Here is a 23,131-nt window from a genome sequence, read left to right on the forward strand (position 1 = left end):
AAATCAATCATAATAACATGTAAGAGACTGGAGCCCAAATGTCTGGTGTAAGGGGCCCCAGGTCACAGGTCAGTTTAGGATGTCTGGAACCTATGTAACTGATATTTGTATGGAGCTGATTGGTTGAGGCAAGGTAATCAATCTATTCCTTAACCAATTGGAGAGTAAGGGGGCTAGGCTAGGCTAGATAGAACTGTATTTAAGTGGGAGAAGAAGCAGTTTACGTCAGAAGGAGCTCAGAAGAAAGAGAAGGACAGAAGGAACAGACAGAAAAAGGAGAAGACAGCATAAGAAGAGAAGCAGCTGAGACAGAAGCCACAAAGACACAGAGAGCTGAGAAAGAGAAGAAGAGACTTAATGCTGATGTTCTACTTTGTTTGCTGGCAAATAAAGAAGATTTCTCTCTCATTCTGGTGTGCTGTCTGACTCCTGAAGTATCATAAATTCATGCATCAATTCCTGCAACAGTAGTAGTAGTAGTATTTCACAGAAAGGGTGGTGGAGGCTAGGACTGTTCCAGAATTTAAAAAGGCATGGGATAAGCATGTGGGATCGCTTAGGAACAGGAAGAATTTACAGCGGATGGGCAAACTGGTTGGGCCATATGGCCTTCAGTTGCCGCCATGTTTCTATAATCATAGGCACCCACTTTTCAAAAGCATTGGGGGTGCTAAACCCAAAGGAAACTATTCCTCCTACCTCCCTGGATACTGTCAAGGACTTTGCTTTTGCTCAATATTGAGAGTGCTCAAGCATCCACACAGCACTAGCTGCTGTGCATACGATTACTTCATCTCTGTGCATGCACTTTTTTTTGCGGTTAGGAACAGTTTTCTCAGTAACCTTTTCACTATATGAAAATAATTTTATCTACTGCTATGGGTTCAGGCGTTAGAAAAGGTAGCATAGTATCTATGTTTATGAGAAATGTGTTTTACCCACTTCCCACGTTTATTTCTTTTCTTCCCAATTACCGAATTCAGTAATGCAAAAGCAACTAGTTTGTCCCACATCGTGCACGGTCCAGGCACGAGGGGGGCGGGTCAGGCCGGAAGTGGAGTGATCGCGTCTGGTCGCGGGCGCGCTGTCTGAATACTATTAGGTTCAGGTGGCCCGGTGTGGCTTGTCGCATTACGCTGGAGATAGCGGGATTAAGTATCTACATCTGCCTGGCTCAGTCTTTTCCCACGCAGGCTGTGGCTATTCTGTGATTTCTAGCCTCTAACTGCAGTGCGCCGCGTGCCTTCATTCAGGGAGTCCGTTAAAGAGAGGTAGATCGGGGCGTTGTGGGGTCCTGAATTGCAGCTGCAAGATGAGCAGCAAGAGGAAGCGACAGGATGACTTTCAGAAAGTGAAGCTGAGAGTGGGCAGGAAAAAGCCCAGACCAGAAAATGTCACCGATGTCGGCTTCCGAACAAAGGGGATCCATTTGCCCGAGCAGCTGGCGGAGGGGGAGGGGAGTTTACTTGCCGGCTCCAGGAAACTCAACATAAAGGTAAAAAAAAAAAAAAAAAAACCCGACGCGCTGGTCCTACTTCCGCCCTGCTCTGCCCTACTTACCTACTACTTATCATTTCTATAGCGCTACAAGGCATACGCAGCGCTGTACACCATACACAAAAATACAGTCTACCACAACACACAAACTGGGACCTCCGCTCCCCGGCCCTTGTTGTCTATGCTGTTTCCTGCTGTGAGAAACCCCCCCTTCCCCATCCCGTTTGTTGTAAAAAAAAAAAAAAGTGGCTTGCATTGCAAAATATTTACAACTGCTGCTGAGAGTGTACATTCGTTTTCCTGTTCTTCTTTGTACATAACCTTGCTATGAAAACAAACTTAAAAAGATAACAGAAATACAGTTGAATTGTTGTAAAAGTACATAAAATCACCTATATTAAAACAAATAGTTTTTTTTTTAATGTTATCTTTAATTTCTTATATATTGCCTGCAAGCCTGACTGCCCTCCAAGAATTAGTTTACCTGCATGTTAATGGTTTCAGAGCAGACCGTAACTCCTGTGGTAGATGTGTGTGTGTGACAGGCTACATATTTTATCACCACAAGTACAGCAGACCCTACATTTGGAACTATGGTAAAGAAACAAAGAACCCCTAAAACTACTGCTGTCAGTACAGCTACTACTACTTATCATTTCTATAGCACTACTAGACGTACGCAGCGCTGTACACTTGAACATGAAGAGAAAGGCCCTGCTCGACAGAGCTTACAATCTAATTAGGACAGACAAACAGGACAAACAAGAGATAAGGGAATATAAAAGTGAGGATGATAAAATAAGGGTTCTGAAAAAGCGAATAAGGGTTAGGAGTTAAAAGCAGCATGAAAAAGGTGGGCTTTTAGTTTAGATTTGAAGACGGACAGAGATGGAGCTTGACAGACCGGCTCAGGAAGTCTATTCTAGGCATATGGTGCAGCAAGATAAAAGGAACGGAGTCTGGCGTTAGCAGTGGAGGAGAAGGGTGCAGATATGAGAGATTTACCCAGTGAACGGAGTTCCCGGGGAGGAATGTAGGGAGAGATGAGTCGAGAGGTACTGAGGAGCTGCAGAGTGAATGCACTTATAGATCAGTAAGAGGAGTTTGAACTGTATGCGGAAACGGATAGGAAGCCAGTGAAGTGACTTGAGGAGAGGGCTAATATGAGCATAACGACACTGGGGGAATATTAGTCATGCAGCAGAATTTTGAACAGCTTGAAGAGGAGAGAGCTGGCTAAGTGGGAGACCTGTGAGAAGCAAGTTGCAATAGTCTAAGCGAGAGGTGATAAGAGTGTGGATGAGGGTTCTGGTAGTGTGCTCAGAAAGGAAATGGCAAATTTTGCTGATATTATAGAGAAAGAAATGACAGGTTTTAGCAGTCTGCTGAATATGTGCAGAGAAGGAGAGGGAGGAGTCGAAGATGACCCCAAGGTTACGAACTGATGAGACAGGAAGGATAAGATTGTTATCCACAGAAGTAGAGAATGGGGGAGGAGGAGAAGTTGGTTTAGGGGGAAAGATAAGAATCTCAGTCTTGGTCATGTTTAGTTTCAGATGGCGCTGAGACATCCAGGCAGCAATGTCAGACAGGCAGGCTGATACTTTGGCCTGGATTTCGGCTGAGATTCTAGTGTGGAGAAGTAGATCTGGGAGTCATCAGCGTAAAGATGATAATGAAAACCATGGGATGAGATCAGAGTACCAAGGGAAGAAGTATAGATGGAGAAAAGAAGAGGTCCCAGGACAGATCCATGAGGTATACCAACTGACGGATAGAAGTAGAGGAGGATCCACTACAGCTTCTACCACTGTCAAGACCGAACCCTTGGACCAAGACAAGATTTTGGTTTCATGTGATAAATGTACTTACATTGAGTTCCTTGTGAAAGAAGTACAAGAACTAAGAGAAGAAGTGGTAAGACTAAGAAACATCTGGGACAACCAGAAATTTGACCCAGAGATGCAGATCAAAACATTAAGAACTTCCAGCAAAGGGAGAGAAGATCTTGGGCAGAGCACAGCTGGAAGCAGGCCACCCAAGTCCCACAAGATGAATCCTCCATCGCCACCTTTTATTCAGCTAAAGAATCGGTTCATGGCCCTGGAGGTAGAAGAGCTAGAAACATCTACCAAACAGGATGAAACAATGAACAAAACTGCCATCACAGCCGGAAAATTGGCCCAAAGAAAGCGAAAGGTAGTGATGGTTGGAGATTCACTTCTCAGGGGTACTGAAGCGCCCATCTGCCGGCCAGATATGTTGTCCAGAGAGGTGTGCTGTCTGCCTGGTGCCAAGATTCGCGATATTGTGGAAAGATTGCCTAGACTAATCAAGCCTATGGACCACGCTCCTATGCTGCTCATCCATGTTGGCACAAATGATACAACTAAGTATCCTACTGAACGTATCATATGAGACTTTGTGGCTTTGGGTCAGATGGTGAAGAATCTAGGTGAAACAAAAACAAAAAAGGAGGTAAAAACCCTCACGAAATCGTGGGAAATGAAACAAAAAGTGAGGAGAGTGGATGAGGATACCAACAATTCTGTATTTATTTTAAAAAATTCTGTATTTATTTAAAAAAATATCAATGTACATAAAAATGACCCGACACGGCCGTGTTTCGGCCCAATGGCCTGCCTCAGGGGTCTTTGTAACCTCAGAAGATGTAACATGGAATGTGTACTCCAAGGGAAATGACGAGACACAATCCTCTCTGGTCTCCTCTCTTCGAAACAATATATATATGGAATATATATTAAAAAGCAGAACGGGCTAATAATACTCCTCTCCGAAGAGATGTCTACAATTGTGAAAATATTGGAAAAAGAATCTAGGTGCACAGGTGGTGTTCTCATCGATCTTCCCTGTCGAAGGTAAAGGTCGAATGAGAGAAGCTCACATCTTGGAGACAAATGTGTGGCTGTGTGGTTGGTGCCGACGAGAGGGCTTTGGTTTCGTAGACCATGGGATGATTTTTCACGAGCTACTGAGCGGTGATGGTGTCCATCTGTCAAGGAAGGGAAGGAGTGTCTTCAGCAACAGGCTGGCTAAAGTACTAAAGAGGACTTTAAACTAAAATTGATGGGGATGGGTATAAAAGGCCACGAAGCCATAATTAGCCCCAAGGAAGGTAGGACATCTAATACCTCTATAGAAGTGAATAAAGAGAGTAAAATCTAGAGAACCTTGTATACCAATGCCCGTAGTTTGGGAAACAGACTTCTAGATCTTGAGGCTACAACGATGGAAGCGGACTTGGATTTAGTGGCGATCATGGAGACGTGGTTCATGGAGAATCATGACTGGGATGTTGCTATACCTGGCTATAATCTATTCAGGAAGGACAGGGTAGGGAAAAAAGGGTGGAGGTGTGGCATTATATGCTAAGAATGATATCCAAGTGACAGAACTGCAGGACATATGGGGTAGGGAAGAAGCGCTGTGGGTTAAACTGGAACGAGGGAAAGGAAAATGTATCTATATTGGAGTGATATACAGACCACCCTCACAGTCGGAGGAAATGGACAGGGACTTAATTGAAGACATCCGCAAGATAGCTAGGGAAGGGGAAGTACTACTGATAGGTGACTTCAATATGCCGGATGTTGATTGGGGTGTCCCGGCTGCGGGGTCATCTAGAAGCAAAGAGATCTTAGATTCCCTCCAAGAAGAATTATTCCGGCAGTGGGTGACAGAACCAATGCGGGATGGAGCTGTTCTGGACCTGGTGCTTACGAATGGAGAGTACGTTTCTGACGTCAAGGTGGCGGACCATTTGGCATCTAGTGATCATCGTATGGTATGGTTCAATATTAAAACAGAAGAGAGGGCTAATTCGAGATTGCAGGTCCTGGATTTCAAAGGAACTAACTTTGCTGAAATGGGGAAATTTCTAAAGGAACAGTTAGAGGGATGGGAACAGCTGAAGGATGTAGAACAGCAATGGACAAGACTGAAAGGAGCTATATTAAAGGCAACTAACCTTAAAAGTAAGAGGAAAAGACGGCCTCTCTGGTACTCGAATGTAGTAGCTGAAAAGATAAGGGGAAGGAGGCTAGCCTTTGCACGTTATAAGACAACTTAGTAAGATGAAGACAGGAGAGAATACCTAAATAAGCGAAGAGAAGCTGGAAAAGCTATCAGGAAAGCAAAGTGGCAAATGTAGGAAAAGATAGCTAATGCGGTAAAATTGGGGGACAAGACCTTTTTCAGATATGTAAGTGACAAGAGGAAGGGCCATAATAGCATTGTGAGGCTCAAAGCTGAGGGAGAGAAATATGTGGAAGATAAGGATAAAGCTGACCTGCTTAACGATTATTTCAGCTCTGTGTTCACGAATGAAAGACCAGGGGTAGGTCTGCAGAAAAGAAAGGCTAAAGGCGATGGATGAATGGTAGACCAAGACCCGTTTATGGAGGACTGTGTTCGTGAGGAGATCGCCAAACTAAAAGTAGACAGAGCGATGGGGCCTGATGGGATACACCCGAGGGCAGTGGCGTACCAAGGGTGGGGGCGGTCCGCCCGGGTGTCGGCGGGTGGGGGGGGGGTGCTCCGTCGTCTCCTGCCACCACCCTGCGTTTAAAAAAAAAAATCCATTCAGCGAGCGACGCAGTCAGCGCCTCGTGTCTGCCCTGCTGTGTGCTGTCAAAAAAGAAAATCGCTTCGCCGGCGTTGGGCCTTCTCTCGCTATGTCCCGCCCTCGAGGAAATAGGAAGTTACCTCAAAAGTGGGCGGGACATAGCGAGAGAAGGCCCGACGCCGGCGAATTGATTTTCTTTTTTTGCAGCACACAGTAGGGCAGACACGAGGCGCTGCCTGCGTCGCTGCATGGATTAAAAAAAAAACACGCAGGATGGTGGCAGGAGAAGAGGGCTCTGTCGCTCTCCACGGAGGGGGGAGGGGGCTCAGATGGGAGAAGGAGGTGGGGGAGCTCAGAGGGGAGAAGGGAACTGGGGAGGGGTGAGGGAGGGGTGGAGGAGCTCAGAGGGGTTCGCAGAGGGTTGAAGGGAACTGGGGAGGGGTGGGGGAGCTCAGAGGGGTTTGCAGAAGGGAATTGGGGAGGGGTGGGGGGAACAGAGGGGTTCGCAGAGGGGAGAAGGGAACTGGGGAGGGGTGGGGGAGCTCAGAGGGGTTCGCAGAAGGGACAAGGGAACTGGGGAGGGGTGGGGGAGCTCAGAGGGGTTCTCAGAGGGGAGAAGGGAACTGGGGAGGGGTGGGGGAGCTGAGAGGGGTGCTCACAGGGGAGAAGGGGATTGGGGAGGGGTGGGGGTGCTCAGAGGGGAGAAGGGATCTGAAGCTGGAACTGGGGTCCGACAAGGGGGCAGGAGGGAGAATGGGTCCATGCCTGGGGCAGGTGGGAGAATGGGTCTGGGGCTGAAAAGGGGGGTTGCAAAGCATGTGGTGGATGAAGGGGGCTGAAAAGGAGGGTATTTGGGATAAGGGGGCTAGTGCTAGAATTGTGGGCTGAAATGGGGCAGGGGCTGAAACTGGGGGCTTTAAAGGGGAGCAGGGAGAACTGGCTGGGGCTGAAGCTCAGGACTGGTGAGAGAAAAGGGCTGGGGTTGAAACTAGGGGCTGAAAAGGGGACAGGGAGAAGTGGCTGGGGGCTGAAGCTCAGGACTGATGGGAGAAAAGGGCTGGGGACTGGTGGGATAGTGGGGCTGAAAAGGGGGGCCGGTGGGAGATGTGGGCTGGGGCTGGAACTAGGGGCAGGTGGAACTGGGGGCTGAAAAGGGGGGGCAGAGAGAGAGAGGGGACGACAGACCCTGGAAGGAAGTGGGGAGCATGAGGGAGGGCAGACCCTGGATGGATGGGAGAGGGAGGGCAGACGGATTGAAGGGGCAGAGAGAAAGGTCAGATGGTGGGTGGAAGGGGGAGAGAGAAAGAGGGCAGACTGGGGCAAATGGTGGATGGAAGGGAGAGAGAGGGCAGACAGTGGATGGAAGGGACATTAGAGAGGGCAGACACTGGATGGCAGAGAGAGAGCAAAGACAGATCCTGGATGGAAGGAAGACTGAAAAGAAGATGAGGAAAGCAGAAACCAGAGACAACAAACTGTAAATATAGTTTTTTTATTATTTTGCTTTAGGATATAGTATTGTAGCTGTGTTGTTTATAAATAGAACATGTAAATAAGGTCATCTTTTTATTGGACTATTTTTAATACATTTTGACTTAACTTTCAGAGAACAAAACCCCCTTCCTCAGGTCAGGATAAGATACTGTAACAGCACTATACTGTACTGACCTGAGGAAGGAGATTTTGGCCTCTGGAAGCTAAATGTATTAGTCCAGTAAAATGGTATTATTTTATTTTCTGTATTTGTTTTATTTCTATTTGTTAATTTGTAAAGTGGCGATTGGTATTTGTTAGTTTTTTCAAATTTACATCTGCTGTCTTTATATTTAGCACAGTACTAGGGGACATTTTCTGTTTCTGTGGTGTTGCATTGTATGCAGAGACTGGCATCGGGGGTTCAGTTTAATTTTTGTCTAAATAGAAAGTTTATGATTACTTATTCTATAATGGATTAGGGTGTATCTGTGTTTGTGAAAAAGACATGGCTTTCGGTTGGCATTGACTGTGCAGGATCGACGATCTGTACTAATCTGTCTGTTTTCGTTTTACAATAGGTGAATTGATGTACTAGTGCTCACTGTAGTGTTTAAGATGCTTTCCTTTTCCTTGTGTGACTCGTAGAAATGACTGCTTATGGTATGGTAGAATTGCTCTATAGGTCCTGAGTGTTTTGTATTCTCGGTATGCCTAGTACTGGATTTGGGGGGGTGTTAAAAAATGACCGGCCCCGGGTGTCAACTACCCTAGGTACGCCACTGCCCGAGGGTGCTTAAGGAACTCGGAGAAGTTCTGTCGGCTCAGCTGACGGACCGCTTCAATGCTTCCTTAGATGCTGGAGTGGTCCCAGTGGACTGGAGAAGGGCGAATGTGGTTCCTCTGCACAAGAGTGGAAGTAAGGAGGAGGTTGGAATTACAGACCTGTCAGTCTGACCTCGGTGGTGAGTATGCTAATGGAAACGCTTTTAAAGAGGAGTATTGTGAGCTTTCTTGAACTACATGGAACACAGGACCCGAGGCAGCATGGCTTCACTAGTGGCAGGTCGTGTCAGACGAATCTGACTGTCTTCTTCAACTGGGTGACCAAACAGTTGGATGTGGGAGGGGCGCTTGTTGTGGTATACTTGGGATTTCAGCAATGCCTTTGACACGGTTCCGCACAGGCGACTGATAAATGAATTGAGTGCCCTCGGTATGGGACCTAGAGTAATGGATTGGGTTAAAAATTGGTTGACTGGTAGGAGACAGAGGGTAGCTTGCTCTGAAGAAAAGGATGTCGTCAGATGTCACTGTTACTACATCCTCTGGCAAAGAGTTCCAGAGCTTAACTATTTGTTGAGTGAACAAATATATCTTATTTGTTTTAAAAGTATTTCCGTACTTTCTTGAGTGCCCCCTAGTTTTTGTACTTTTTGAAAGAGTAAAAAATTGATTTCACTTCTACTCGTTCTACACCACTTTTCTCCCCTCAGCCGTCTCTTTTTCAAGCTGAAGAGTCCTAATCTCTAGCCTTTCCTCAGATGAGAGGAGTTCTATCCTGTTTATTGTTTTGGTCGCTCTTCTTTGAGCCTTTTCTAATTCTACTATATCTTTTTGAGATACATTGACCAGAACTGAACACAGTACTCAAGGTGAGGTCGCCCCATGGAGCTATACAGAGACATTATAATTTTCTCAGTCTTATTTACCATCTCTTTCCTAACAATTCCTAGCATCCTGTTTGCTTTTTTGGTTGCCGCTGGACACTGGGTAGAAGATTTCAGCGTATTGTCTACTAGGACACCTAAATCTTTTGCTTGAATGCTGACCCCTAAGGTGGACCCTAGCATCAGGTAACTATGATTCGGATTATTCTTCCTAATGTGCATATGTTTTAATGACGTTGAATAGTTTTCTGTCATCTGCAAATTTAATCACCTCGCTTGTCATTCTGATTTGCAAATTATAAATATGTTAAATAGCACTGGTCCTAATACAGATCCCTGTGGCACTCCACTGTTCACTCTCCTACATAGAGAGAAATGGCCATTTAATACTACCCTCTGATTTCTGTCCAATAACCATTTTCTAAACCACAACAGAACATTGCCTCATATCCCATGACTCTTTAATTTTCTCAGGATTCTCTCATGAGGAAATTTGTCAAACACTACATCAACCGGCTCACCTTTATCAACATGTTTATTCACGCCTTCAAAGAAATGAAGCAAATTGGTGAGGCAAGACTTCCCTTGGCTGAATCCATGCTGACTGTCCAATTAAACCATGTTTGTCTGTGTTCCATAATTGTATTCTTTATAAATAGTTTCCACTACTTTTCTTGGCACAGAAGTCAGGCTTACCGCCGGTCTGTATTTACCTGGATTGTTACTGGAACCTTTTTTAAACATTGGCGTTACATTGGCCACACTCCAATCTTCAGGTACTATGGAAGATATTAACAACAGGTTACATACTACTAACAGAAGATCAGCAATTTCATGTTTTGAGTTCCTTTAGTACCCTTGGATGCATGCCATCCGGTCCAGGTGATTTACTACTCTTTAATTTGTCGATTTGGCTCAGTATGTCCTCCAGGTTCACCAAGATTTCTCCGCATCATCACCCTTGAAGGCAAGTAAATCTCTTACATCTTTTTCCGTTCCCCCTCTTGTCGGTTCCTAGACCAGTTGCTCCAAGAAGCAGTCATTTATTACATCTAGGAATTTTATCTCCCCTGATGTAACATTTATTCAGTCAATATTGGGGTAATTGAAATCACCCATTATTATACTGTTGCCCAATTTGCCAGCTTTCCTAATTTCTGTAAAATTTCTTCAGCTATCTGTTGGTTTTGTCCTGGCGGACGATAGTAGAGCCCTACAAGAATACTCCTTCCCTTCACAGGTGGAATTTCTATCCATAATGATTCCACACTGCTACCTGTTTCATGTGGATTGTGTATTTTGTTTGATTCAATTCCCTCTTTAACATATAGCGCAACCCCCCTGCAATTTGATCCCCTCTATCATTGTGATATAATTTGTACCCTGTTAACACAGTGTCCCATTTATTGTCCTCCTTCCACCAAGTCTCTGAGATACCTATTATATCTGCCTCATCGTTTAGTGCTGTATACTAACTTTCCCATCTGATTTTTTAGGCTTCTAGCATTTGTATACAGGCACTTCAAATTGTGTTTTTTCCTTGCATCTATAAGATGCTTAGAAGTTGACAGGGATAATGTGCATCCTTTACCCTTTTCTGTCCTTAAACACACCTAATAAGTTTAATGATTAACTGGCTTTCTTGAAAGGATTATATAACCTTTGGATGCATGACTAGGAACAAAAGAATATACTTATTTATTCAATATCGCAATTCCTCATGTACAGCCACAAAACAATCTTTTAGGGTGGATAGTGTTCAGAATTAGCTACTTTTATTATCAACTGGATAGAGATAAGAGTTTTCAGTTTTGGCACAGTTTGTCATCACAAGAACAAAATATAAGAAAACTGATGGACTACATTAGGGGCTTATAGCCCATTTTGTTATTTGTAAACAAAAGAGAACTGCATGAAACAAAATATTTTTTTTTTATTATGACTTATAAAACCACTTGTCCCTGAAACATGCTCAAAACAGAATAATTCATTTGTGTATCTAAAAGGTAAACTTCTACGAAACAGATGAAACGAAGATGTGATTCCATGTGCCCCAATGAAAGGAGAATTTAATTTTACTTCCATTTAATTTCAATATATTCCACCAGGCTTCCAAAGGCAGATTACAACAACAATTAAGATTAACTCATCAGGAAGCAGGATATCCTCACTGAAATTTGGCTGTCTGTATTGTATAGAACAATGTAGAAAAATGAGCACAAAATAGAGTTTAGAGTTTATAACTGCTGTTTCTACCAGCTACAATAATTTTTTAAGCTGTTTTACTGATATTAAATTGTTGTTTTATGATATTTAAATCTACATATGGGAAGCTTTCAAATAAATTAAAAAGCTGTCAAATATGATTTTGACCTTTTACAGATGGATCACACATAGGCAGTCTGTTATTTCTAATAATCTTTTGCTATTGTTTTGGGTGAGCAAAAATGGTGGAAATCTCCGCCTACTGCCAGCAAGCTCCCACCTATTGGCTTCAGCCCATATAAAGGGTATCTCCAGTTCTCAATTTAACCTCCTTGGCATATAATATGGTGCTTAGCTCCTCCCACTGCATCACAGGATGCACCAGGCAGGGGCAGAGTGCTGCCATTTTGAGAAGAGTGGGCAGTGCATCCCAGAAACAAACACAAGAGCATCAAATATATGGAGACCCAGAGAAGGCTGTGTAGTGCGCAGTTCTTATGTTCTTTAGTACACTCTTGTGAGAGAACATACCAGTAAGTATTTGGTTTCTGTTATATAACTTGTTATATTTCTTTACTTTTGTTTTTGTTTTTTTAGTTACATTTGTACCCCGCGCTTTCCCACTCATGGCAGGCTCAATGCGGCTTACATATACAGGTACTTATTTGTACCTGGGGCAATATGTTTAGCTTTATTTCAGTGAAAATGAGCTATTCTTATGGAATTTAAGTATAGAAAGGGGGGAATGCTAGAGGTTCCCAAGGTGACTACAGTAGTATAGTACTGACCAAAGTATAGCCTTCGAGTCATCTTTATTTTTCTTTTTGTTTTATTTCTATTAGCATATTTCTAGTAAGGGTTGTCATAATATTTCATGAACACTAACATTCTGTGATAAGTAGAGATGAATAAACTGACTTACAAACTTTAATCATAAGATTCCACTGTAACTGCTGGTTCTTGGAAAGTGGTTGTAAACATTTTGAAGGTTTATCATAGTAAAGGCAATTAAATCAGAACAAGTAAACGTGTGTTTTATTTTTGTTTTTTAGGATCTCTTATCACAGATGCATCACTACAGTCCTGGAGTGAAACAGAGTGCGCTTATTGGTCTCAAGGAGCTACTGTCGTACTGTCCATCAGTGATAGATGCGCATCTTTCTAATATAGTGAGTGAGGTGGCTGCTGTGTTTACAGACAAGGATGCTATTGTAAGATCAGCTGCAGTGCACTTTTTACAATGCTTGGCTTCCAAAATACCAGTTGACCAAATAGCTCCATTTTTCCCTTTGGTGAGTGCCCATCTTTCTAGTGCCATGACTCACATTGTTGAAGGGATTCAGGAGGACTCTCTTAAAGTACTGGATGTTTTGCTGGATAAATACCCAGTTCTTCTCATTGACCGCAGTAGCATGCTGCTTAAGAACTTTGTAGAGCTCATCTCTCACCAGCAGCTTTCCAGAGGAGTGAAAAATGGAGACACTTTTTCAGCTTGGACCCTCTCTGTTAACCCAAATCGTAATCTCACCTCTCAGCAGTGGAGGCTGAATGTACTGATGAGACTTAAAAAGCTCCTTGAACTCCTGTCTTTAGCTTCAGCTGACTTGGAGGGTGATGGGCTCCTTGAGCAGAGAGAGAATACCCAGTCATGCAGGGCTGTGTTAGATATCATCTGGGAGGAACATACAAGCGGCCAACAGCAAATTCAAGTGTATGAGCATGGTGGCACCAGTCCCTGGGTGAATTCACCATTCAGGTTAAGGTAAGGAATTACGGGCATCTAAAGCTGCAGTTTCATAATTACTTTTATTTCTTAAATTCTGTCAGTAGTAAATGAGGGATCTAGCAAAACTTGAAGAATGATGTAGATCTAGAATTTGGCAGCTAAGTTCTAATGGTAAAAAAAGAAGGATCATGCATTTGGGTTGCAAAACTCCACAAGTAGTGGGCAGTATAAGGAGCGAATAACTTCTGTGCATGAAAGAAGAGTGGGACCCGAGGATGATCAAATCTGGTGATCTTAAGGTGGCAGAAGCCAGAAGGATGCCAGTATGCATAGGGAGAGGAATGGCTAGCAGGAAAAAGGTGATGGTGCCTCTGTATATATCGGAGTACTGTGTATAATTCTGGAGACTACGCCTTCAAAAAAGATGTGAACAGGATGAAGTCAGTCCAGAGGGCAGCTTTTTAAATGGTCAATGGTCTTTGTCATAAAACTTATGGGGATAGCCTTAAAAAGATCTCAACATATATATTTTGGAAGAAAGGCGGGGAAGGGGGATGTATGATAGAGAAATGTAACACTGATTCTCAAGATACTCTCCCATATAATGAGCCAAATGTACTTTCCAAATTTTTCTTTATGGAAAGGGTGGTGGATGCCCTGTACCCTTCTACCCCCACCTCTTTAATTCCCTTACCTCTTAGTTGTTCTGTCTGTTTGTTTGTCCTATTTAGATTGTGAGCTCTTTGAGCAGGGACTGTCTTTTTTTCATGTATGGTGTACAGTTCTGCGTATGCCTTGTAGCGCTATAGAAGTGATTAGTAGTAGTATGATGTATGGAACAACCTCCCAGTGGAGATGAGGGATGTATCTGAATTCAAGAAGCATGGGATCTCTGAGGGAGATGTAAGAGTTTGACAGTTGTTATGGATGGGTGGACTTGATATGCGTTACGATCTTTATCTGCCATCATTTTCTGTGTGTCAGCCCTGAGACAAATTTCATTTTAAATATAGTTAAAAGTGATGGGTATTTATTATCCCTCTTCACTATTTTGGGTCTAGAGGAAATTGGGGTACTTTTTTTTTTTTTTTTTAATTTATTATTTGTAATTTTAATGAATTTTACAAGAAACAGTTGTACAGAAAAGGAGTATTACCATACCATACAAGAAATTATTTTATAAAGAAAATCTATTAAATGATAATTACTGCTAAAGTCCACAATTATAGGCAAGGCACAATTCAAAAATTGGTTAAAATAGGAAAAAATGAGTAGAACATGTTCCCACTTATCCTATCACGGAGTAGATACTAATGGAGGAAGCACAAGAGAGTTTACGGCTGGTTCTTGTCTGGAGTCCAGGAATTTTGCTAACTGATCACTCTCAAAGAAAACATATTTAACAACACATTTGCAAGGAAAATTAAGCCAGAAAATCCCCCCCCTGTGACAATACACTATCACGAAGTTTCAAAAAGGACTGACGTCTTTTCTGAGTTTGTCTAGCAATATCAGGAAATACTTTGACTTTGCAATTCAGAAAGACTTCATGTCTATGTTTAAAGAAAGTTTTCAAGATCCAATCCCGATCCGGCTGTAGAACAAAGTCTGTAATTAATGTAGCAGGTTGTACTCCACATAGTTCATCTTCAATTGTTTGTGATAAATTCAAATTTAGCTCCTCAAATGGGGTTTCCATAGATGGTATTATGCGCTCACTTGGTTTCTTAACATAGGGAGCCAAATAATAAATCCTTGCTACAGGTGGAAACAATTGTTCAGTAATTTTTAATACTTCAGAAAGATATCTTTTGAATGTTATTAAAGGAGCCACTGCTGGAGCTTTAGGAAAATTTATAAATCTCAATGTTTTCATCCTTTGTAAATTTTTCTAAAGTTTCTATTTTCCTATGTAAGTATACATTTTCTTTTATTAAAGTTATTTGACTTTCTTTAATTTGATTTGTTTCAAGTATAATTGTTTGTTCAAAAGTTTTAGATTGTTCCAACTGTTTTTCCAAGTCTGCTATTTTAGCTTGATTTGATTGAGTAACTTTAACTATTGGAGATAGTTTCTGGGTTAAAGAATCTTCTAAACATTCCAAAGCATCCCAAATTTTTTCTAGGGTTATTTTCTCCGGTTTTTTAGGAAATAATTTCAATGTTACCTCTTCCTGAGCTCCTTTCTCAGAGCCAGTCTTGCTCTCCTGTGATTCAACTCCTACTCCTTCGGTATTCTCAGCAGTAACCACCAGCACTGCTGCACTCGGTGTTCTGCTAGCAGAGTCTGCCCCTGCCTCATCGGGTCTAGTCAATCCAGGGCTCTGGTCTGCCAGCATTGCCGGCATCGAAGGAGGACTTCGTTCCTTTGGGCTCAGAGTGGTCTCTCCCTCAGGCAGGTAGGTCGGTTCTCCTCTCATCGATCCCTCCTGCAGCAAGGGTTGTGGCCCAATCAATTCTACTCTGGGAACAGTGAAACGGTCCATCGGTCCCATTCCTGTCTTGCAGAGGGAGCAGGGTAAGCGCTCTGTTTGCCCCGTCTCATGGGCATGGAAATGTATTTTTTTAAGGAAAAAAAACAGCAAGAGGGAGTTGAGTGAGGAGCTGTTTCACACACGTCCTATTCAGATGCCATCTTGCCCCTGGGGTACTTTTTTAACCGTTTTTTTTTTAATATACCCAAAACATGACTGCAGCAGAACTTTGGGCCGAGATTGAGACACTGTATAATATAATCCATAGACTGCATTTTAGAAAATAGGTTGGAAATTTAGGTTAGCAGCTTATGGAACTTTATTCATAAAATATTCTTTTCTCCGAGGACAAGCAGACCATATAATTCTCACATGTGGGTGACGTCATCCACAGAACCTGGTGTGGAAATGCGTACCGTTTCTTTAAAAACTTGAGGCAGTACTTCTGCTACACATGTGCGTGTGCCTTCCTACCCAACTTGCATGTGTGTGACCAGCAGTCTTTATTCATCTGTGGTGCATTCTATTGTTCTCTCTTCAGAGTGTTTGTTTTTTTCTGTTGCTTCAGGTGCCTTCCTTCGTGGGGTTCCCCCCCCCCCCCACACCTTTATTTCTGCTTTTTTTTTTTTTGTAGTCACTGTTAATGTTTGCGTGTTAATTGCTGTTAATGTTTGCAATTAATCACCTGCACTAGAAACTATCAGGTAAGAGTAAATTTCGCAGTCCTGTTCCTAAGTGTAAATTAAACAAACATGGAATAAAGAACTAGACTAGCTTTTTGGATATGGAGTTATTATAAATTACATTCTACATACAGTGGTGGAAATAAGTATTTGATCCCTTGCTGATTTTGTAAGTTTGCCCACTGACAAAGACATGAGCAGCCCATAATTGAAGGGTAGGTTATTGGTAACAGTGAGAGATAGCACATCACAAATTAAATCCGGAAAATCACATTGTGGAAAGTATATGAATTTATTTGCATTCTGCAGAGGGAAATAAGTATTTGATCCCCCACCAACCAGTAAGAGATCTGGCCCCTACAGACCAGGTAGATGCTCCAAATCAACTCGTTACCTGCATGACAGACAGCTGTCGGCAATGGTCACCTGTATGAAAGACACCTGTCCACAGACTCAGTGAATCAGTCAGACTCTAACCTCTACAAAATGGCCAAGAGCAAGGAGCTGTCTAAGGATGTCAGGGACAAGATCATACACCTGCACAAGGCTGGAATGGGCTACAAAACCATCAGTAAGACGCTGGGCGAGAAGGAGACAACTGTTGGTGCCATAGTAAGAAAATGGAAGAAGTACAAAATGACTGTCAATCGACAAAGATCTGGGGCTCCACGCAAAATCTCACCTCGTGGGGTATCCTTGATCATGAGGAAGGTTAGAAATCAGCCTACAACTACAAGGGGGGAACTTGTCAATGATCTCAAGGCAGCTGGGACCACTGTCACCACGAAAACCATTGGTAACACATTACGACATAACGGATTGCAATCCTGCAGTGCCCGCAAGGTCCCCCTGCTCCGGAAGGCACATGTGACGGCCCGTCTGAAGTTTGCCAGTGAACACCTGGATGATGCCGAGAGTGATTGGGAGAAGGTGCTGTGGTCAGATGAGACAAAAATTGAGCTCTTTGGCATGAACTCAACTCGCCGTGTTTGGAGGAAGAGAAATGCTGCCTATGACCCAAAGAACACCGTCCCCACTGTCAAGCATGGAGGTGGAAATGTTATGTTTTGGGGGTGTTTCTCTGCTAAGGGCACAGGACTACTTCACCGCATCAATGGGAGAATGGATGGGGCCATGTACCGTACAATTCTGAGTGACAACCTCCTTCCCTCCGCCAGGGCCTTAAAAATGGGTCGTGGCTGGGTCTTCCAGCACGACAATGACCCAAAACATACAGCCAAGGCAACAAAGGAGTGGCTCAGGAAGAAGCACATTAGGGTCATGGAGTGGCCTAGCCAGTCACCAGACCTTAATCCCATTGAAAACTTATGGAGGGAGCTGAAGCTGTGAGTTGCCAAGCGACAGCCCAGAACTCTTAATGATTTAGAGATGATCTGCAAAGAGGAGTGGACCAAAATTCCTCCTGACATGTGTGCAAACCTCATCATCAACTACAGAAGACGTCTGACCGCTGTGCTTGCCAACAAGGGTTTTGCCACCAAGTATTAGGTCTTGTTTGCCAGAGGGATTAATACTTATTTCCCTCTGCAGAATGCAAATAAATTCATATACTTTCCACAATGTGATTTTCCGGATTTAATTTGTGATGTGCTATCTCTCACTGTTACCAATAACCTACCCTTCAATTATGGGCTGCTCATGTCTTTGTCAGTGGGCAAACTTACAAAATCAGCAAGGGATCAAATACTTATTTCCACCACTGTAAGTACATAAGTACATAAGTAGTGCCATACTGGGAAAGACCAAAGGTCCATCTAGCCCAGCATCCTGTCACCGACAGTGGCCAATCCAGGTCAAGGGCACCTGGCACGCTCCCCAAACGTAAAAACATTCCAGACAAGTTATACCTAAAAATGCGGAATTTTTTCCAAGTCCATTTAATAGCGGTCTATGGACTTGTCCTTTAGGAATCTATCTAACCCCTTTTTAAACTCCGTCAAGCTAACCGCCCGTACCACGTTCTCCGGCAACGAATTCCAGAGTCTAATTACACGTTGGGTGAAGAAAAATTTTCTCCGATTCGTTTTAAATTTACCACACTGTAGCTTCAACTCATGCCCTCTAGTCCTAGTATTTTTGGATAGCGTGAACAGTCGCTTCACATCCACCCGATCCATTCCACTCATTATTTTATACACTTCTATCATATCTCCCCTCAGCCGTCTCTTCTCCAAGCTAAAAAGCCCTAGCCTTCTCAGCCTCTCTTCATAGGAAAGTCGTCCCATCCCCACTATCATTTTCGTCGCCCTTCGCTGTACCTTTTCCAATTCTACTATATCTTTTTTGAGATACGGAGACCAGTACTGAACACAATACTCCAGGTGCGGTCGCACCATGGAGCGATACAACGGCATTATAACATCCGCACACCTGGACTCCATACCCTTCCTAATAACACCCAACATTCTATTCGCTTTCCTAGCCGCAGCAGCACACTGAGCAGTAAAAATATAGATGATTTTAAGAAGAAAAGAAGTTACTGATAAAGTGACATATAAAAAGGTTTATATATGTCTTTCCACTTCTTCATATGCTTGGTGGTGTGGATTAAATTGATGTTAAATCTCCTCTTATGCCCCCCCAGTTGTTAGTATTCTAACAGAAATGCCCATTTTGAGGAAAAGTCCATAGTCTGCTATTGAGACAGACATGGGGGAAGCCACTGCATGCCTTGGCATTGGTAGCATGGAATCTTACTATTTAGGTTTCTGCCAGGTACTTGTGACCTGGATTGGCCACTGTTGGAAACAGGATACTGGGCTAGATGGACCATTGGTCTGACCCAGTATGGCTGTTCTTATGTTCTTATCTTTTTATCAGAATTAGCCCAAATAATCTTTTAGTGTTTAATTTTACTTTTCATGAATGCTGTTAAAATAATCAGTTTTATTTTTTGTTCTAGATCCCTGGGTGATATTACATGTATCATGGATGAAGGTTTGTCTTCAGCTGAAAATTTGAAAGGATTTATTGAGATGATAATTCCATTATTAATTGAATGTTGGGTTGAAGCTTCTCCTGCACAGCTTTCTAGTACTACTCCAGGAAATTTCTTAGAACCAGAATCCCATCACCTTATGCAGCAAGTGCTGAGTATCATTTGCTTGCTGTGGAGGCTTGTGGAGAGGCAGGACAAAACACACAAAATGGTAAGAGAATGCAGAGGAGTGGTTTTCTGCCATGGCACTTAGCTGCTTGAGTTCTGTCCGTGTATGGTGGACAGCATGCTTATCAGCACTTTGCTTTACTTGTTGTTGAGGGCCTTAATTGGGCAGACTGGATAGGCCATGTGGGTCTTTATCTGACATCATATACTGTGTTAATGTAAATTGTGTGTTGTAATTACTTCCAGTGCAGCAAAGTTAGTAGTGCATAAGTATCATGTTAAAGTGGAGGTATTAATTTTAGTGCATTTAATATGCAATTCTCTATTGTCCTTTCCATACTGGTCTGAACAATTGGGTTGTGTCTCTTTCCTGCCACCAGATGGAGGTAGAGAACAGAGTTTTCCAGTGACATCACCGGTATATATAGGCTGGTGCCTTCTGAAGTATTTCTCTACCTTCAGCAGATGGTAGGGTTATTCATGATGGTGCGGAAGGGCCTAGGCTTAGCTCCCCAGGATGCAGGTTAAGGCCCACATCCTGATGTTGAGTCTCACTCCTGGTTGTCGGTCCATGGACCTTACTTGGGTAGTGTGTGTAGTCCAGTCTCCACAGCTCCAAGTTGGCACTTAAGCCTGGTAGCTTGGTGAGGCGGAATGGACTAAGGAGGATGGGGACCTACAGCCCTGCCTATGGGGGGGGGGGGGGGGGGTTGTGGGTCTCCATCCTCCTTACCCCATTTCACACCCCCTTTCATGCTTTTAGTGCCCCCCTGGGGCTTCCTGCAATATTAGGAGGCTTAATAAAAAAAAAAAAAAAAACTAGAAATTAGAAGACTTTCTTAGCGCACACCCAGAGGAGCTAGGGTGAACTGTGGAAACCCGGTGAGTCCAAGCAGATCAGTGCATGCTGACTATATGGCCAGGAACGACTGCTGGCTGGCGTTGCAATGATAGGGAACCAGCAGCTCAGCATGGCTGTCAGTTTCCTGTGTCCCACTTGTGATGGGCTTATTCTGGCTGTGTAAAAGGCCCAAGTTGGGTCTGGGTTCTCTCTGTCTCCGATGGCAGCCATGTTAGCCTCAACTTCCGTACCATTACACTTGGAATAGTCTCAACAGGCTACTGTGGTGGGGAGTGCCTGGAACAGGGGTATACTCACCCTTGGTTGCTGTTGGGACCTCTGGTGGATCTGCCGGTGCCCCCGGGGACCTTGAGTGCAGAGTAGATTCAGAAGCTTGTCCTACTAGTGAAGGAGGCCCTGAGGCTGTGTATATTTGTTGGAACATGCTAATTGGTTAATCTAATTCTCTGAGGACAAGCAGGCCTATAAATTTTCACATGTGGGTAATGCGGGTCAGCATTGCTGGTCTGGAGCTTTAACAAGCTTAAAACAGTTCATTGAGCTTGTGATGTGCTCTTCTGCGCACATGGTTTTCTGTCCGTCGTGAGAGCATGGGACCAGCAGTTCTCTTTCTTTTTCCATGATGAGGAGAGGATACGTTTATTCCCAATCTTCACAGCTGATTCAGCCTTCCGTCTTTTTTGTGCCTTCCTTTTATTTTTTTATATACCTCTCTTGGAGATTTTCTTTATTTTATTGCTTCCTAGTATCTCCTTAGATTATTGTTTTCCTTTTTTTTTTTAAGTTTTCTTTTGCTGCGTTTAGGCCTGAGCTGTGGTCGAGTTTTTCCTGCCTCCTTTTCCTGGTGCTTTGCCCTTTTTTAGCACCATCGAGTTTAATTTGGCCACAGCTGGTTTTCCTTTCATGTCATCAAAGGTTCCCAGTGGCTTCAAGCTCTGCACTCAGTGCAATAGAACCATCTCTGGCAAAGACACCCATTCTTGGTGTCTGTAGTGTTTGGAGCCTGATCATACCCGTGCAAACTGTATTCTCTGGCTTTCATATGAAGAAGAGAACACAGCTGGCCAGAGAAGCTCACAGAGAAAAGGTTTTTTGAGCCAGGTCGAAGCCTCGGCATCGAATGCGTCGTCCATATGGCTGCAAGACACTTCATGTGCAGGGATTGCTGATCGGTAGAGCTTCAGATTTACCAAAATTGATGCTCAAACCTGAGAACGTTCCAAACTCCTTGATGATCTCCATTACTTGAAAAATACCTGCAGATGCATTGTCAATGAGTAACATGTCATCAGCGAACAAATTTATGCGATATTCCCTGCCTCCCACTTCCACGCCTTTCAGATTCGGCTCTTGCCTAATTTTAGCCGCTAATGGTTCAAGAGTAAGAATAAACAAAAGAGGCGACAGTGGACACCCTTGTCTAGTGCCTCCCCCCAAGTGCACTATTGGTGTTAGCATATCATTAATCATAATCTGGGCAGTTGGATTGCTGTATAGCACCCGGACCCACTCCAAAAAATTCACCTATGATCCCATATTTCTGGAGCACCCAGAACAAATAGTCCCAAACTATTTTGTCGAAAGCCTTTTCGGCATCTAAGCTTGCCAGAATCTTGTCACCAGCCTCCTTGCTACCTTCCAACAGAATGCCACTGACCTTCAATATGTTGGCAGAAGCATACCGTCCCTTCACGATACCCACCTGATCACTGTGAACCAGGTGTGGTACCACCTCACCTAGCCTATCCACCAGTACTGCCGCCATGATTTTAATGTCCTGGTTCAACAATGATATGGGGCGGTAGGAGCACACCAATTCTAAATCCTTACCCGGCTTAGATAATACCGTGATATACACATGATTCGGAGTTGTGCCCATATTCTGCGAATCACGCACTTCTGCACATATAGCCACAAACAAGGGAACAATCTCATTCTGCAAAATCTTATAGAACTCTGTCCCCAACCCATCTGGTCCAGGTGCTTTAGCTAACTTCAACTGTTTTATAACTTTCTGCACTTCCTGCCCCTGAATCAGCCCATTAAGACCTGCCACCTGGGCTGCCGTCAAAGTTGGCAACCGAAGGCCTTCAAAGAATTTCTCACAGCTTTTTTCCGAAAAAGAACCCTTCGCATATAGTGAAGAATGAAAACGGACAAACTCCTGCTGTATTTCCTCCCGCCCCGACTGAACTTTACCTTGTGCATTCTTTATTTTGCTAATATAATCTTTCCAGACCATTGCCTAACCAGTGATGCTAATAACTTACCAGTTTTATTACCCCACCGGTGCATATGGTGTTTGTAGAGTCTAATATCATATAGTGCCCTGGCATTTAATACTGCCTACACTTGCTTCCTTGGCTCCATATACATTTTCCTGTTTGCCTCAGAGAGAGAGAGAACAAGATCTCTCCTTGCTCCCTGTCCCGCTGTTTATGAAGAGCCATAGTGTACGCCATTATCTTACCGCGCACCACCGCTTTTGCTGCTTCTCAGAAGACTCTATCATTTACCGGCTGATCTTTATTCTCCTCTATATAGTCTAACCATGCTTGCCTGAGATATTTACAAAAAGCTTGGTCTTGGTAAAGAGCAAGGTTCATATGCCGCCTATTCGTCCCCGACTTCTCTCCCCACCTGATTTGGACCCACACTGGAGCGTGGTCTGAAATGACAGACTCTCTTATCTCTGCTCGCTCTGCCATTCTCACCAGGGACTGGCTCAGAAGCACATAAGGCGCGCATGGACCCCGTGTGGGTGAGAAAAAAATGTGTACTCCTTTTCTTCTAAGTGATGGAGCCTCCAGATATCAATCACTCCCAATT

General features: G+C 43.6%; 1 protein-coding gene across 3 annotated transcripts in view; it reads left to right on the plus strand.

The window, feature by feature from the left end:
* Positions 1-1,072: 1,072 nt before the first annotated feature.
* The window catches only part of TEX10 (testis expressed 10), a 236,419-nt gene continuing 214,360 nt past the window's right edge, over positions 1,073-23,131 (plus strand). For all 3 annotated transcript variants that reach the window (XM_030205096.1, XM_030205101.1, XM_030205108.1), the window contains exons 1-3: positions 1,073-1,495; positions 12,483-13,192; positions 19,237-19,483. In XM_030205096.1, coding sequence (XP_030060956.1) covers positions 1,313-1,495; positions 12,483-13,192; positions 19,237-19,483 — 1,140 coding nt within the window. In that variant the 5' untranslated portion in view covers positions 1,073-1,312. The remainder of the gene's footprint in view (positions 1,496-12,482; positions 13,193-19,236; positions 19,484-23,131) is intronic.

The sequence above is a fragment of the Microcaecilia unicolor genome, chromosome 1 (genome assembly GCF_901765095.1).
Source record: "Microcaecilia unicolor chromosome 1, aMicUni1.1, whole genome shotgun sequence".
Taxonomy (NCBI): domain Eukaryota; kingdom Metazoa; phylum Chordata; class Amphibia; order Gymnophiona; family Siphonopidae; genus Microcaecilia; species Microcaecilia unicolor.